The 16902-nt window shown below is 37.1% G+C and overlaps 1 protein-coding gene across 2 annotated transcripts in view; it reads left to right on the forward strand.

Moving 5' to 3' along the window:
• Positions 1 to 16902, forward strand: part of SBNO1 (strawberry notch homolog 1) — a 55544-nt gene that overhangs the window by 29786 nt on the left and 8856 nt on the right. For both annotated transcript variants that reach the window (XM_020901315.2, XM_020901316.2), the window contains exons 17-30: positions 3314 to 3511; positions 3890 to 4057; positions 4156 to 4331; positions 4802 to 4933; positions 5595 to 5730; positions 6431 to 6543; positions 6633 to 6704; positions 7175 to 7274; positions 9247 to 9321; positions 9990 to 10136; positions 10221 to 10315; positions 10417 to 10509; positions 15989 to 16126; positions 16786 to 16862. In XM_020901315.2, coding sequence (XP_020756974.1) covers positions 3314 to 3511; positions 3890 to 4057; positions 4156 to 4331; positions 4802 to 4933; positions 5595 to 5730; positions 6431 to 6543; positions 6633 to 6704; positions 7175 to 7274; positions 9247 to 9321; positions 9990 to 10136; positions 10221 to 10315; positions 10417 to 10509; positions 15989 to 16126; positions 16786 to 16862 — 1720 coding nt within the window. The remainder of the gene's footprint in view (positions 1 to 3313; positions 3512 to 3889; positions 4058 to 4155; positions 4332 to 4801; positions 4934 to 5594; positions 5731 to 6430; positions 6544 to 6632; positions 6705 to 7174; positions 7275 to 9246; positions 9322 to 9989; positions 10137 to 10220; positions 10316 to 10416; positions 10510 to 15988; positions 16127 to 16785; positions 16863 to 16902) is intronic.

Here is a 16902-nt window from a genome sequence, read left to right on the forward strand (position 1 = left end):
ATGACAGAGGCTGAGATAGTTGGATGGCATCACTGACTCAATGGACATGGGTTTGGGTGGATTCCGGGAGTTGGTGATGGACAGGGAGGCCTTGCGTGTTGCAGTTCATGGAGTTGGAAAGAGTCGGACGTGACTGAGCTGAACTGAGCTGCCTTCCTTAAATTGGATCATGCAGTGTTTGGTTTGTTTTTAAAGGAAGTGTCTTTTATTTATTTGACTGCGTGTCTTGTGGGATCTGAGCTCCCTGACCAGGGATTGAATCTGGAGCCAAAAAGCATGGAGTCCTAACCAATGGACGAGGGAATTCCCATGGCCCATGTCATTTTGAATGCACAAATAGTCCCCATTTTAAATTGTGGCTTTAACAGTTTGGTGCTAGGCACTATGTTGAGCACCGCCCACACGTGGTCTTGTTTAACTACAAGGGATCCACATGAAAGGCTTTAGTTTTTCAGTTTTATAGACAGGAAATGAAGGCACAGAAAGAGGTTAGGTGATATCCCTAGGTTCACACAACTACTGGATGATAAATGGGGAACCAAAATCTGGGTCTTTCTGTTGATGCTGTGTGTGTGGGTGTGTGAGAGTATGTGTGTGCATGCACTCGTGCTCAGTTGCTGCTTTTGTGTCTGATTCTTTGCGACCCTATGGACTGTAGCCTGCCAGGCTCCCCTGTCCATGGGGATTCTCCAGGCAGGAATATTGGAGTGGCTTGCCGTGCCTTCCTCCAGGGCATCTTCCTGACCCAGGAATCAAACCCAAGTCTCCTGCATTGCAGGCAGATTGATTCTTTACCCACTGAGCCACTTGGGAAGCCCGTGTGTCTATATCGTCTTCTTTAAAGAGACTTTTGTTAGTTTATTACTTAATTATTAGGCATACACTCACTTATGTTTGTTAGACATTTTATAAAAATTGCAAAGTTGGATTTCTGTTGAGGTGCTTACTAAGCTCCTTGCCTTTTAGAAGTTAACATCTCAGGCTCTCTCTAAAATGCTGATAAGAACGTACATGATGCTGTGTGTTCTAAACACAGTGCCTGACACTTTAACCTTGTATTTTCATCTGTTTCAAGAAATGCTTTTTCCCTTATATTTTTAATATGCCTGAAAGTAGGTTGGCTATTATAATTGGCATTATCTTTTATTTTGGTGACACAAAAAGTAATGCTGTGGCCTAGAGTCAGTGACCTGTTAGAGTGGTCACTGGATGGTCATGTTTCCCTTTTCTGAATTATCTTCTCACCATTTCATTAGTATGTGAACCTTTTTAATGTTCTTCTCAGTTTTGATTAATTTACTCTAGATATCTTCTATGAATTTCCAGTAAGATAATTCAGATTAGCACCTTGTTTTTTTTTTTCCATTTATTTTTATTAGTTGGGGGCTAATTACTGTATAGTACTTTGTATAGTACTGTATAGTACATTGACATGAATCAGCCATGGATTTACATGTGTTCCCCATCCTGAACCCCCTTCCCATCTCCCTCCCCATCCCTTCCCTCTGGGTCATCCCAGTGCACCAGCCCTGAGCACTTGTCTCATGCATCCAACCTGGGCTGGTGATCTGTTTTACCTTTGATAGTATACTTGGTTCAATGCTGTTCTCTCAGATCATCCCACCCTCGCCTTCTCCCACAGAGTCCCAAATTCTGTTCTGTACATCTGTGTCTCTTTTTCTGTTTTGCATATAGGGTTATCATTACCATCTTTTTAAATTCCATATATATGCATTAGTATACTGTATTGGTCTTTATCTTTCTGGCTTACTTCACTCTGTATAATGGGCTCCAGTTTCATCCATCTCATTAGAACTGATTCAAATGAATTCTTTTTAGTGGCTGAGTAATATTCCATGGTGTATATGTACCACAGCTTCCTTATCCGTTCGTCTGCTGGTGGGCATCTAGGTTGCTTCCATGTCCTGGCTATTATAAACAGTGCTGCGATGAACGTTGGGGTGCACGTGTCTCTTTCAGATCTGGTTTCCTAGGTGTGTATGCCCAGGAGTGGGATTGCTGGGTCATATGGCAGTTCTATTTCCAGTTTTTTAAGGAATCTCCACACTGTTCTCCATAGTGGCTGTACTAGTTTGCATTCCCACCAACAGTGTAAGGGGGTTCCCCTTTCTCCACACCCTCTCCAGCATTTATTGCTTGTTGGACTTTTGGATAGCAGCCATTCTGACTGGCGTGTAATGGTACCTCATTGAGGTTTTGATTTGCATTTCTCTGATAATGAGTGATGTTGAGCATCTTTTCATGTGTTTGTTAGCCATCTGTATATCTTCTTTGGAGAAATGTCTGTTTAGATCTTTGTCCCATTTTTTGATTGGGTCACTTATTTTTCTGGAATTGAACTGCAGGAGTTGCTTGTGTATTTTTGAGATTAATCCTTAGTCTGTTTCTTCATTTGCTATTATTTTCTCCCATTCTGAAGGCTGTCTTTTCACCTTGCTTATAGTTTCCTTTGTTGTGCAAAAGCTTTTAAGTTTCATTAGGTCCCATTTGTTTATTTTTGCTTTTATTTCCAATATTCTGGGAGGTGGGTCATAGAGGATCTTGCTGTGATTTATATCAGAGAGTGTTTTGCCTATGTTCTCCTTTAGGAGTTTTATAGTTTCTGGTCTTATATTTAGATCTTTAATCCATGTTGAGTTTATTTTTGTGTATGGTGTTAGAGAGTGTTTTAGTTTCATTCTTTTACAAGTGGTTGACCAGTTTTCCCAGCCTTGTTTAACTTTTGAAAATGCAGTTTTGTAGATTTTTTTTTTTTGTAGTATTCCATAGAAAAGTATTTAAGTAGTTTAAAAACCTGTAATTATTAGGCCTTGTCTGTCAACCTGATACACAAATTCTGACAGTGCCAGAGATTGTTTCATCTTTGTTGTCCTGAATTTTGAAACTTATGCACTTGAAGGCTGTCTCGAGTTTATACTTATATACATAATTTCTCCTAAAAATAATTGTATATAACCTGACTTCTTATAGGAGTCCAAAAGGCTGTGATTGTTCATGAATTTTTAATTTTTCTTGTATGCTACTGCTGCTGTTTATTCGATTCAGTCATGTTTGACTCTGTGCAGCCGTATGGACTGCAGCCTGTCAGGCTCCTGTCCATGGGATTCTCTAGGCAAGAGTAGTGGAATGGGTTGCCTTCCTCTCTTCCTTGTTCTTGTATACTTATGCAAATACTTTTCTTGTGTAGTTGTCTTTTGAATTAGTTAAATGTATTAGCTTATGAACTAAATATAATTTCCTAACTTTTACCACAGTGTGTTTTGACTCTCTTGGGTTTGGGTTTTGTGGGTAGGTGAAGAAATAACTCGAGAAGCCAAAAAAGCACGAAAAATAGGTGGCCTTACTGGTAGCAGTTCTGATGATAGTGGAAGTGAATCTGATGCCTCTGATAATGAAGAAAGTGACTATGAGAGCTCTAAAAACATGAGTTCTGGAGATGATGATGATTTCAATCCATTCAGAGATGAGTCTAGTGAGGATGATGAAGATGGTAAGTTTTTTAATATTTTAAATATAAACTAAAGGGTCCTTATTTCTGTGTATTTGAAATGGGATATTGTACTAAAACCTTTTTTTTTCCTGTAAAAATTATCAGATAGATTCTAATCTTTGCTTTGTGGGAGCTCCAACTTTTTCTGTCTTCTGGCAGTTGAGCTCATTTATGTAAGGTCATGACATCAGTTTTGTTCAATTATGTTTAACCTCAAACCATGGCATTTACCTCATGGTGTATGGATGTACTGGACTGCTATAGCTGGTGGTGGTTTACAAGTTGTCAGTCAGCAATACAAAAAAACTCATTGGTGGTTTCCTTTGGAAATTTTGTACTTGTGTTAACAAATGATTTATGTATTTCCTTAACTTTTAGATCCCTGGTTAATCAGAAAAGATCATAAGAAAAACAAAGACAAAAAAAAAAGGAAAAGTATAGATCCAGATTCTATTCAAAGTGCCTTATTAGCATCGGGTCTTGGATCAAAACGACCTAGTTTTTCTTCTACACCAGTTGTTTCACCTGCTCCTAACAGTGCACCAGGTAACCACGTGGATGTTTGCTTTGTCTGTGAAATGTACTTTCAAACAAAACAAATATTTAAACTGTGTACTGATTTTTAACACATGTACTTTATCTAGCTAACAGTAACACCAACAGCAACAGTAGCCTTATAACAAGTCAAGATGCCGTGGAAAGGGCCCAACAGATGAAGAAAGACCTACTTGATAAACTAGAAAAATTAGCTGAAGACCTCCCTCCTAATACCCTGGATGAACTTATTGATGAACTTGGTGGCCCTGAGAATGTTGCTGAGGTAAATATGACTTAAACGCGGTTGATTCTGCCCTAGGTAATTTTTTTTGCCACTTACAAACCCTTTAGAATGCATAATATATTGTTTCCTCATAAAATTACCTAGTATCCTCTCTGAGATCTGAGAACCCTTGTTCTGCTCTAGTTGTTGTCCTAGAGCAAGTGAGCTCCTTCCCCTGGTGTCTTCAGGATCTGCCCCAAGACTCAGATCTCTGTTGCTGCCCCTGTCACACAGCCTTTGTTGTCATTGCCACATGTCGGTTTTTTCCACTGAATTTCAACTTTTTAAAACCAGGCTTTATGTTGCAGTGTTTTCTCTCCCCTGCCCCGCACCTGGTGTGGGAGAGGATGCACAGTGCACATTGGCTTCCTTTTCCTTTCACCTCCACCATGTTTCTCTAGTGGGAGTCATGAACTTCCTGCACCACAGTCAGATACCTTAATTGTAAGTGACATTGTTTGACTTTGCAGATGACTGGCCGCAAGGGGAGGGTTGTAAGCAATGATGATGGAAGCATATCTTATGAGTCAAGATCTGAACTTGATGTTCCTGTGGAAATACTAAATATTACAGAAAAACAAAGATTTATGGATGGAGATAAGGTATGTTTTTCTGGGATGCATTTTGGTGAAAAGAATTATGCGCATATATTTCAAGTGTATTTAAAGCTCTTGTTACATATTTTAAAGATTGTAGGTAGAGGTATTATCAGTTATTTTATGTATTTGTTTCACTAGTAATTTAGGCCCATGTCCATTAGGAATTATGTATTAGTTGGGATCAGGTTTGGCTGTTAGTGACAGAAAACCCACTATCACAATGACTTAAAGTGGAAGTTCGTTTTCTCATGTAGAGATTTTGTTAGGTAGAACAGCACTGGCATGACCCCTTGAAGACTAGGTCGCTTCTGTCTTGGTACTTTTTATGCAGACTTGCATTTCCAAGTTAACCTCCATATTCCATGATTCACATTCGGTCATTACACCTCTGTGTTTCAGCCAGCAGAGAGGAAAAAAGAGGGAGACATATCTTCAATTAGAGACATTTCCTGGACATTGTCCATGTAACCTGCTGGCTGGAATGTGCCCACACTTAGCTGTAAGGGAGACTGGAAATGTAGTCTTGATTTTGAGTGTGCTTGTAACCATGCACAGCTAAAATGAAGGGTTCTATAATTTGAGGAGAATACATAGTGGTGGATGTTTTCCTGCTTGTCTTTGTGGAAAAGTGATCTTTTATTTTTTCTCCTTCCACTTGATACAGAATATTGCTATCATCTCAGAAGCTGCCAGCTCAGGTATTTCATTACAAGCGGATAGAAGAGCTAAAAATCAAAGGCGGAGAGTTCATATGACTCTGGAGTTACCATGGAGTGCTGATAGAGCAATTCAGCAATTTGGTAAGTCCTGCACTGAATTTCACTTCATTGGGGAAAATACTTTAATATTGGACATAGTAAAACTCGAAGCATGTGTCGGTTTTGGAGATACTTGGGTATTACATGTACCTTAAAGTATAGAGTACATCATGAATGTATTTCTTAGTCATTTTAAAAGCTGTAAAAGACCTGCAGTAGGGCTTTCTGGCTTTATATTCAAGAATTGGGGCTCCTTAGGAATATCTTTTTTGCAGACCTCTGGGGATGTACATTACCTGTGTCAGCAGCTGCCACTTGATGTCCTTTTCAGCCCCCAGTGGCTTGAGTGAGAGCACATTGCTCCTCCCTTCACCTTACATCTTCATGTCCCATGACCTGGCAATTTAAAAAAATAGAAAAATTAAAATTTTTTTTGTAGATTCCAGAGCAGCTGTGCATCAGCAACATTGTGGTCAACCAAATTGGGGTAGCACTTAATAATGCGATTATCACTTAACAGTTTTATGGGAGTTTTTGTTCTCTTGCAATGAGGAGTGTTACTCTCAATACAAATGTTGTTCAAGTCATTGTTTGCAATTTTTTCCTTTTTGGGGAATTGGGGTGATTACATTCTTTACTTTTTTAGGATCCCAGCTTACTATTAAGTGCTAGGAATAGATCTCAGAACTAGTATCTAGCAAACACAATCAATCAGTGATTTTTTTTTTTAATGTCATTACAGGACGAACTCATAGATCAAATCAAGTTACCGCTCCTGAATATGTGTTTCTGATTTCTGAATTGGCAGGAGAACAAAGATTTGCATCTATTGTTGCTAAAAGACTTGAGAGTTTGGTAAGTTTTTTAGTTACATAGATGTGTGTAAAAGATGGTGTATGTTACTTGTTTTCTTTGCCTTGATTGGAAATTTTATGTTTGGATAGGGTGCACTTACACATGGAGACAGAAGAGCAACAGAATCTAGAGATCTGAGCCGGTTCAACTTCGATAATAAGGTACATTTCAGCTGTCAGTATCTGTGAAAAATTGTGGCAGTGTATGGTGTCTATGAGGAACAGAAAGGTCAAGTAGTTACTGTTTAAAACTTTTAAGTTGCCTCCTCTTATGATTTTGCTGTAAAATCATGGCTTCCTGTAAAATGGAAGCAATTAGGTCTTCGGTGATCAAATGTACTGTATAATGACCTCTTCCCTGTGGGAAAAGAGGATTATAATAAACATTTGTGGATGAATCAAGTGGGAGTTCCCAGTAGTAAAGAAAGTTGTTAATTTATTGAATGCCTGCTGTGTGCAAAGGTGTGAGGGAGGCACTAGGCCATGTAAAGTTTACATAAAGGTAATTGAGTCCTGCTATTTTTTACTGTTTGATACAGTAGAGGTTTTTATAAAAACATTCATTTGGTCATGTAATTGAAGAGTATCCAAATGCTGAAACTGGTTAAATGTCTTTGTTTTTTTAATTGCAGTATGGAAGAAATGCTTTAGAAATTGTCATGAAATCCATCGTAAACCTAGATTCTCCTATGGTATCACCACCTCCAGACTATCCTGGAGAATTCTTTAAAGGTAACTTTAAAAAATAATCATAAAAAAGGAAAATTAGTACTGACAAGTCTCACCTGTTAGAAGGTACTAAAACCCATTCTAAGAGGTGCTGTTGCCTTTAGTTTTCTTTGGACATAAAATGTATGAAATTTAGAAATTGATGGTTATCAGGCACCTAAATTAACCTCTTGTAATAAGCAGTAGATTTACTAAATTTCATTCAGGTAAAGTGACTTTACTCTTGAATTTATTGCATATTGTATAATTTTAGATTACTAGAGGAAAAATGGTTTTGGTAGAGTAATAGAAGATGACTATGTCAAATAACTTTTTGCATTTACTTTTAAGTATCTGGGTAAATCTGTGAAGGTTAATGGGGAGTGTAAATATTGATAAAACAAAATTGGCCATATGTTAACAGTTGTTAAAACTGGATAATAGGTACATGTGGGTTCATAGAATATTCTTGTTTTACATTTGTGTATATTTGGAAATTTTTATATTAAAGAAGTCCTAAATAGTGCTATAGAAATTCTTAGATGTGTAGATTTTACCCCATTAATATTAGTAGTCTGAGAGATTTTAGTAGTTCGGGAAACTATGAAAGTATTTTGGAGAATAAATAGATGTAAGATACTTGAAACATTGTCATTAAATTAGCGTTTTTTCCCTAGGAAGTCCTTTCCAATTGAACTGGTGTTTACTGTTGGTAATAGTCCATATTGACACAGCTGGCAGGGCTGTTTATAGTCGTTGATGGCATGTAACGAAACAAAAACCTATAAAACCTTAGCCCTGTTCTTTTTCTCCCTCTTCTTCTTGTTTTCTTTTTGTTTGGTCATTGAAGGGATTGTCAAAACAACTCCCCAATTTATTTCTAGTTCTGAAATAGTACATGTTATTTAGTCACTGTCAGTAATGAAAGCTAATCTAAAAGTGAATAATGAGGAGCCAATACTCTCTTTAACTACCTGCCCACTTCCACTCTTATTTGGTAAGGTTACAAATGTTGACAGTTTGAACAAGAGCAGTCTAAAAAACCCTTGTCCATGTTTGTCTAAACACAGAGCTTTTTAAAAACATACTACTTGCAACATACTTTTCTCAGTATATCACAGACATACATCTTTTATAAGTCATTAGCTATAGCATGAACACGTTTTTAAGAGTTGTGTAATATTCTCCATCTAGCTATGCAACAGTTCTTCAGTTATTCCTTTATTGATATTCAAGTAGTTTTAATTTTTTTGCGTCACAAAGTGCTGGAATTATAGCGGCTATCCTTCTATTCAGGTAATTTCTTCATAGAATGGGTTCCTAAAATGAGGATTTTTTGCATTGGAAATCTTTGGCTACAGAATTGTCATGTCACCTGCAGAATCTAAACATTTGAAGCATGTAGCAGTCTAGCTAATTAAATAAACATGTAAATAGGATATAATTATGTTTCCTACTGACCCTTTCTCTTTCTTAAACACTTACTCAGTAAGTCTGGGTTGGAGCCTGGACTCCAGTATTTTTTTTTTTTTAAGTTTTATTAGTCATCTTCTTAGTAACATAATTCATAACATGTTGACCATTATACTTGTTGCTTATCTTTTGCATCTCCTTGTCGATACTGATAGGTAATGTTTGGAAAGGAAGCATTATTTCCTTATTTACACAGTTATTTAATCACTATCATGCTGTGTATTCAGAATTCAAAACTAATTCTGTGAGCAGAGCAGCTTTGTAGCCTAGAATCTCCACTGCAAAAGATGGTTGTTATAAAGATAAGACATCTTAGTGAAAACAGTATGTATAATGTGAAGTTAAGAGTTCTAGGATTTCAAAGTGCCTAAAGATATTTAGGGTCTGTGTGTTCCTTTTAATTCAGCTAATAGGAGTTATGGAAGATACGTATGCTAAAACTTGATCTGGTTTAATTAGTTAGGTAACAGCTCATTGAGTCATTTGAACCATAACATTTTTTGTATATTTTGTTTTATTTTAGATGTTCGACAAGGACTGATAGGAGTTGGTCTAATAAATGTAGAAGATCGTTCGGGAATTCTTACTCTAGATAAAGGTAATAATATGAGTTTCACATATGTACATAACTATTGCTGTATCATTATAGCCCATTTTGTTGTTTGTTTTTATCAATTTGAAGGGGAAGTTTCAAGTCTGTTGGTCTGTCTCTCAGTACTTAGCGTTCACAAAGCATACCTGGTGGGTTTTGCTACAATGTTTATTCAAAAAATTAAACCTCTATTCTCTTCTCTCTATGTAGCAACAGTTCTCAAACTAGGTTGCAGGTATGAGCAACTGTTGAGCTTTTTGAAAGTACTTAAGCCAGGGCAGGAGCTCAGGCAGTGGTAATTTTCCGGAGCTCCAGGGCGTTCTACTTGTGCAGCAAAAGTTGAGCTTCACTGACTTCTGGCACTTAATAACTTTATAAGTTATGACTTAATGTTGGAAAGCAGTCTTATGTGCTAAATTGTATTCATATTTTCAGTAAGTAAAGTTGAAGATACAAAAATCTAATTTGGCAAACATCTTTTGACCGCATAGTATAGCTATACTAATAGCTAGAGGTAGAAGCGATCAAAGTATAGGCCCGTTCTGCAAACAGTACAAGAATTGTGAAAGAAGACTTTGGAGAAGAAAGTGAGACTTGAACTAGGCTGAGATGAATAAACTTGTTAAATTGCCATTTGAATGCCTTAAATTGTTCATAAAATTTTGTCATTGCAGATTATAACAACATAGGAAAATTCTTAAACAGAATTTTGGGCATGGAAGTACATCAACAGAATGCATTATTTCAGTATTTTGCGGACACGCTTACTGCAGTCGTTCAAAATGCCAAAAAAAATGGAAGATATGATATGGGAATTTTAGGTAAGTTGGGAAATTTTTAAAATGTCATGTGTATTCCTGATGAAATTTTTTTTTATACTTATACATTGCTTTTTCTTATTCAAGATCTTGGTTCTGGAGATGAAAAAGTGAGGAAAAGTGATGTTAAGAAGTTTCTGACTCCAGGATATTCAACATCTGGCCATGTAGAATTATACACAGTAAGCCTGTAAAATGTGCTCATTCAAGTATAGTGTGCTTTTCTGATAGGCATCCTAAGAAGTGAGTTTAATTTAAATTTCATTACTTTTTTTTTTTACAGATAAGTGTGGAGAGGGGAATGTCTTGGGAGGAAGCTACCAAGATTTGGGCTGAGCTGACAGGACCAGATGATGGCTTTTATTTGTCACTGCAAGTAAGACTTGTTTCCTTTAAATGTTAATTGTTAAGGTATGTGTTTTCATTGCCAGCATTGTAATTATGTTTGCATGGTACTGATTTTCCAACTGTATTTAGCTTTCTCTCTCATGATAATTTATCATTGTAAGTGTGAAGCATTTTTAATAGTTTTTGAGGAGTATTATTAAATACAAGTTTTAAATTATTACATATTCGAGGACTTCCCTGGCGGTCCAGTGGTTAAGACTCCATGTTTCCACTGCAGGGGGCATGGGTTCTATCCTTGGTCAAGAAACTGAGATTCTCCTTACCACTCAGCATGGCCAAAAAGAATTGCATATTCTTAGTAAATGGAACTTTTCCCCCCATAATATAGTGAGTGATCTTTAGTCAAAATAATGCTCTATGTCTTCAAGATTCAGTTTTCAGTTACTAATATAACTACTATCATTAGTTTAGTATTTGCATGTGGACAGAGCTAAGGGGAGCGAGAGTGTGTGTATACATATTTACATTTAGACATACACATGTACACAGATGAGTGCATATTTATTTATCCTGATTAAAACTATGGAATTTTAGTTTCACCTCTTCTCTGATACTTTGGTCTTCTTTCTTCCACACCAATAATCCTTGTTCTTCAGGGCACAAAGAATGATAAAATACTATGGACACACTACCCCAATATTCCTGAAACTACTTTTTTAAAATAACTTGTTTGCATATACTTACCCCATTCTATTTTAAAAATACACTATTTCTGCATGTCAGCATCTGACAATGATATAGTATACTCTTCTTTTAACCCTTAATTAATCTTAGTTCTATAGGTGATGACAGTTTTACCAGACATGAAGTCTATCATTTCACATTTTCTTTTCTTGAATATCTTAAAAGATGCTACTATTTACTCTTCTCAGATAGAGTTGCTGTCAGAGTTTGATGATGTTCTAATTTCCTTTCCATTTTATATTTAATTGTTCTTTTGTGCCTGTATGTACGAAGAATTCTTCAAAGTTTGGTAATTTTATTAGAGTTTATCTTGTATTAGTCATTCTTGGTCAGTATTCTGAGGTAGTTGGTATGCTCTTTTAATATATAGTTTCAGATCTTTATTTTAGAATGTTTTTGAATTATTTTTATTTGTAAAGTTTTTAGCATTTTCTTCCTTGAATTTCTCCATTACTAGGTCTCCTTTTATCCACACATTAGATCTTTACTTGCCTTTAATGTTTATTTTCTCTTGAATTCTTCTTAATCTTTATTTCTTTTTCTCTAACAGCTTTATTGAGATATAATTCACATATTGTACAGTTCACTTACTTAAGTGTATAATTTAATGATTTCTGGCATATTACAGAATTTTTTAAAGTTACGGTGAAATATATAACAAACTTGCCATTTTATCCATTTTAAAGTGTACGATTTAGTGGCATTGATTATTCACAGTGCTGTCCAGCCATCACCCTTACACAACTCCCCCAGCCTCTGATAACCTCTCATCTCTTTTCTGTCTATAAATTTGCATATCTTAAAAAATTTGCATATCTTGGTACCTCATATAAATGGACTCATGCAATATATGACATTTGTGTATGGCTTCTTTTACTCAGCATATTGTTTTCAGGGTTCATCCATGTTGTAACCTGTGTCAGTGTTTTATTCCTTTTTGTGAGCCTTCTCCAATACCACAGTTCAAAAGCATCAATTCTTCAGTGCTCAGCTTTCTTTATAGTCCAACTCTCACATCCATACATGACCACTGGAAAAACCATAGCCTTGACTAGACGGACCTTTGTTGCAAAGTAATGTCTCTGCTTTTTAATATGCTGTCTAGGTTGGTCATAACTTTCCTTCCAAGGAGTGTCTTTTAATTTCATGGCTGCAGTCACCATCTGCAGTGATTTTGGAGCCCAGAAAAATAACGTCAGCCACTGTTTCCCTTTCTGTTTGCCATGAAGTGATGGGACCAGATGCCATGATCTTACTTTTCTGAATGTTGAGCTTTAAGCCAACTTTTTCACTCTCCTCTTTCACTTTCCTTAAGAGGCTCTTTAGTTCTTCTTCACTTTCTGCCATAAGAGGGGTGTTATCTGCATATCTGAGGTTATTGATATTTCTCCAGGCAATCTTGATTCCAGCTTGTGCTTCCTCCAGCCCAGCGTTTCTCCTGATGTACTCTGCATGTAAGTTAAATAAGTAGGGTTAGACTATAAAGAAAGCTGAGCGCAGAAGAATTGAGGCTTTTGAACTGTGGTGTTGGAGAAGACTCTTGAGAGTCCCTTGGACTGCAAGGAGATCCAACCAGTCCATCCTAAAGGAGATCAGTCCTGGGTGTTCATTGGGAGGAGTGATGTTGAAGCTGAAACTCCAATACTTTGGCTACCTGATTAGAAGAGCTGACTCATTGGAATAGACCCTGATGCTGGGAAAGATTGAGGGCAGGAGAAGAAGGGGACGACAGAGGATGAGATGGTTGGATGGCGTCACCGACTCAATGGCCATGGGTTTGGGTGGACTCCGGGAGTTGGTGATGGACAGGGATGCCTGGTGTGCTGTGGTTCATGGGGTCGCAAAGAGTCAGACACAACTGAGTGACAGAACTGAACTCCATTGTATGTATATGGCACTTTTTGCTTACTTGCAAACACTTATGGAATGACAAACTGTAAATGAAGACCTGGTTCAAGAAGTAACTGTGTAAAGGAGACCAATTACAATGCCACAGGCAGGGTGAAACCATAAATAAGCTGTCTAGAGCATGAATCCTAAACTGTTTATGAGAGGGGTCAGATAGTATCGTTGATCTTGCAGGGCATGTATCATCTCTGCTGACTCTTCTTTGTGAATTTTTTTTCCTTCCTTTCTAAGATACTTTCTCCCTCCCTCCCTTAAACTGTTCTTAAGCATAAGGTCAGGCTAGATTTTGTCCATAAGCCTGGTTTATGAGTAGCAAAGCTCTCAAACTGGATCTGGTTCTGGGGGGTGGGGAGGGAGGGGTGTGTGTAAATCTTATAATCTTCGGGGGGTTATAGGGAGTAATACATAGGAATTTCTTATACATGAGTTTTTCCAGTGGTAGCATTTTATACAGCTATAGTACAATATCACAATGAAACTATTGATACAGTTCACCAGATTTTATTCAGATTTCTCTAAGGCCTTGGATAGGGTTTTGATTGGTAAATATAGGATATTGGTTATTGTCTTTCATTTGAAATTATTGCCAGAACTGAAGCACTGGTAGATTTTGTTGAAAATGCTGATCCTTACCAGTTTCCCTGGAGTGAAAGGATGTGGTAATGTTGCCCTTTGTTACTGTCTGTATGGGCGCAAACAGCTGGATGTGAGGAGTGAGGGCCTTCAAAGAGACATCTGAGATTTCCCTGGTGGTCAGTGGTTGAGATGCCACATTTCCAGTGCAGGGGGTGCGGGTTCCATCCCTAGTCAGGGTACCTAAGATCGTGCGCACTGAGGTGCAGCCAGAAAGTTAAGAGGAGGCATTCTTCCAGGAAGGCATAGCCTGTTTCTGTGAACCTCCTCAGCAGTAAGCACATATGACTTACAGTTTGTTTAATGTGTGTTGACATTAAGAAAGCCATGTCAGAATCATTTACAAAATTTTTAAAATAATTTTTTTTTGTTTATTTTTGGCTGTGCTGGGTCTTCATTGCTGCTTGTGGACTTTCTCTGGTTGTAGCAAACAGGGGATACTCTTTGTTGAGGAGCAGAGGCTCTAGACATTGAAGCAGTAGATTTGGTGGAAGGACCTAGTTGTTCCTCAGCATGTGGGATCTTCCCGGACCAAGGATAGAACCCACGTCTCCTGCATTGGCAGGCAGATTCCTATCCACTGTACCACCAGAGAAGTCCACAAAATCACTTTCAATTCCTCTGTAGTGTGATACTTACTTTATAACTATAATAATTAACACTGATAGATAGATAGATCACATTAGATCACATTGTTACATGCTTTAATCATCTGAAGTATAACGGGAGTATTTCACATCAGCTGGTAAAAGATTTTTAAATGTACTTTTCACTCAACTAATGTTTCATAGACTTCGCAGTAATTATATAAAGTGTTTAAAATCATGTGAACAAGTAAAAGACGAAGGATCTTTAATATCCACGAAAGGTAAAATACTGAGTCGTTTTATCCATTTAAGAATTATCTTAATATAAAAAGTCAGTAGCTTAGCAAACTATTTTGTAGAAAAGGAAGTGTTAGTTGCTCAACTGTGTCCCAATGGACTATAACCCGCCAGGCTCCTCTGTCTATGAAATTCTCCAGGCAAGAACAGCAGAGTGGGCTGACATTCCCTTTTCCAGAGGATCTTCCCTACCTCAGGATCAAACATGGGTTTCCTGCATTGCAGGTAGAGTCTTTGTAGTCTGAGCCAGCAGGGAAGCCCTGTAGAGGAGCTGGGAAGATCTCTTTCAAACTTTTCCTTCAGTTTGGCTCCAGAGACTCTTGCTTTGAAATTGTTCACCATTATTTAGAACAGATACTAATTTCCCAGCCTTATTTTTCCTTGAATTAAATGGTGCTTTTTACAACTCCTTTGTCTTAGGATTTCTCTCATAAAGTCCAACTTTTAAAAATTTAAAAAAAAAAAAAAAAAAAAAACAGAAACACCAAGTTCCATTGTTTGTCTAATGCATCCTTTTCTTCCACTTCTGCATTATATTGTGTATTATTTGTTCAGCATTTTGCTTTCTCCTATTACAGCATTACTGTCTACAGATCAGTTTGTGATATTTCATGTGGTATTTCACTCTCACAAACTATAGGCTTAAAATTGTAGCACTGGTGGATTAGATGAATTCAGAGGACTGTGAATGATCAAAATTATTTTTTGAAGGTTTTATTTCATTGTAACTTGAAGGAGAGTGACATACCTTAGAATTTCCCATGAAGACCTTCCTGCCCACTACTTAGATTCCTCTGTCACATCTCTGTCATAGATTAGAAGAAGCAAATTTTTCTCCATTGGACATTGTGCTTTAAGTCTTACTCAACACAATTTTCTAAAAAATATCTTGACCTTCAGCCTGCCTCAAAGTTAAGGCCTTTACCTTGTTTAACTCGATTACACAGCAGCGTTATCCTTTCTTCACAGTTCTGTATTTACCTACACATTTGGCATTATAGGCTTACCTAGTGGCTCAGAGGGTAAAGCGTCTGTCTGCAATGCAGGAGACCTGGGTTTGACCCCTGGGTTGGGAAGATCCCCTGGAGAAGGAAATGGCAGCCCACTCCAGGACTCTTACCTGAAAAATCCCATCGACGGAGGAACCTGGTAGGCTACATACAGTCCATGGGGTCGCAAAGAGTCGGACACAACTGAGTGACTTCACTTTCACTTTCTTTCACTTTGGCATTATAATCTTTCAAAGGAAAAGATTTGCTGATGTGATGGTACAAAAAGCAAGCCTGTCTTAAAATGTACAGTGTTGACTATATATTTTCTCACCATTTTTTTTAATAGATAAGAAACAACAAGAAAACTGCCATCTTAGTTAAAGAAGTGAACCCTAAGAAGAAGCTTTTCTTAGTTTATAGACCAAATACCGGGAAACAGCTCAAATTAGAAATTTATGCTGATCTAAAAAAGAAATACAAGAAGGTATTTTTCCATTTGTCCATGATGTTATATAGGAATACTTTTTCATAATGTATTGAAAGAGTGTTTATATGTGAAATTTTTTTGTCAGTTTTTCCTATTTGATTGCTGGAATATGGTTTTCAGAAAAAGTTTTTAACTTTTAAAAAAGTTTTGTTAAATTAATATCCCAGTCTTAATGTTATCAGCTATTAGGAAAATTATGATTATTTGAAGCAGCTTATGTTGTCAGAAAAGGAAGCTTTAACAGTGCTGACTACAAAAATTAGAATTTTTTAAATGAAAGGAAGATGTACAAGACTAAAATACCTTCCCACCAACTCTTGCTTTTATTGTGAACTGCTGTGTTTACATTTTGGAGTGATTTCTAGAAAAACAGTGAATGCCTGTTGTTTCTAACTTTAGTATGTAATAATTTTGTTGTTAGCATTACCTTATATTACTGTTATTCCTAGCCATTTTCCACTTGAAAACAGTTTGTAATTGTTAGCTATTTGAAATATTCATTACATAGGGAAGCCCTCGTGGGAGAGCATTAGCATTCAGATGCAAGCAGTAGCAAGGGCCAGGTTCTTTATGCAAAGATGATTTTAAATTGACTTCAGAGATCAAATTAGGCAAGCAGTGTGTGTTTCAGTGGAATTTTCATCTTCTTTTCACAGGTAGTCTCTGACGATGCCCTGGTCCACTGGTTAGATCAGTATAATTCATCTGCAGATACTTGTACTCATGCTTATTGGTTAGTATTTTTGTTTTTCTCACCATTTATTCCATTTGTC

The sequence above is a fragment of the Odocoileus virginianus genome, chromosome 12, assembly GCF_023699985.2.
Source record: "Odocoileus virginianus isolate 20LAN1187 ecotype Illinois chromosome 12, Ovbor_1.2, whole genome shotgun sequence".
Classification (NCBI taxonomy): Eukaryota; Metazoa; Chordata; class Mammalia; order Artiodactyla; family Cervidae; genus Odocoileus; species Odocoileus virginianus.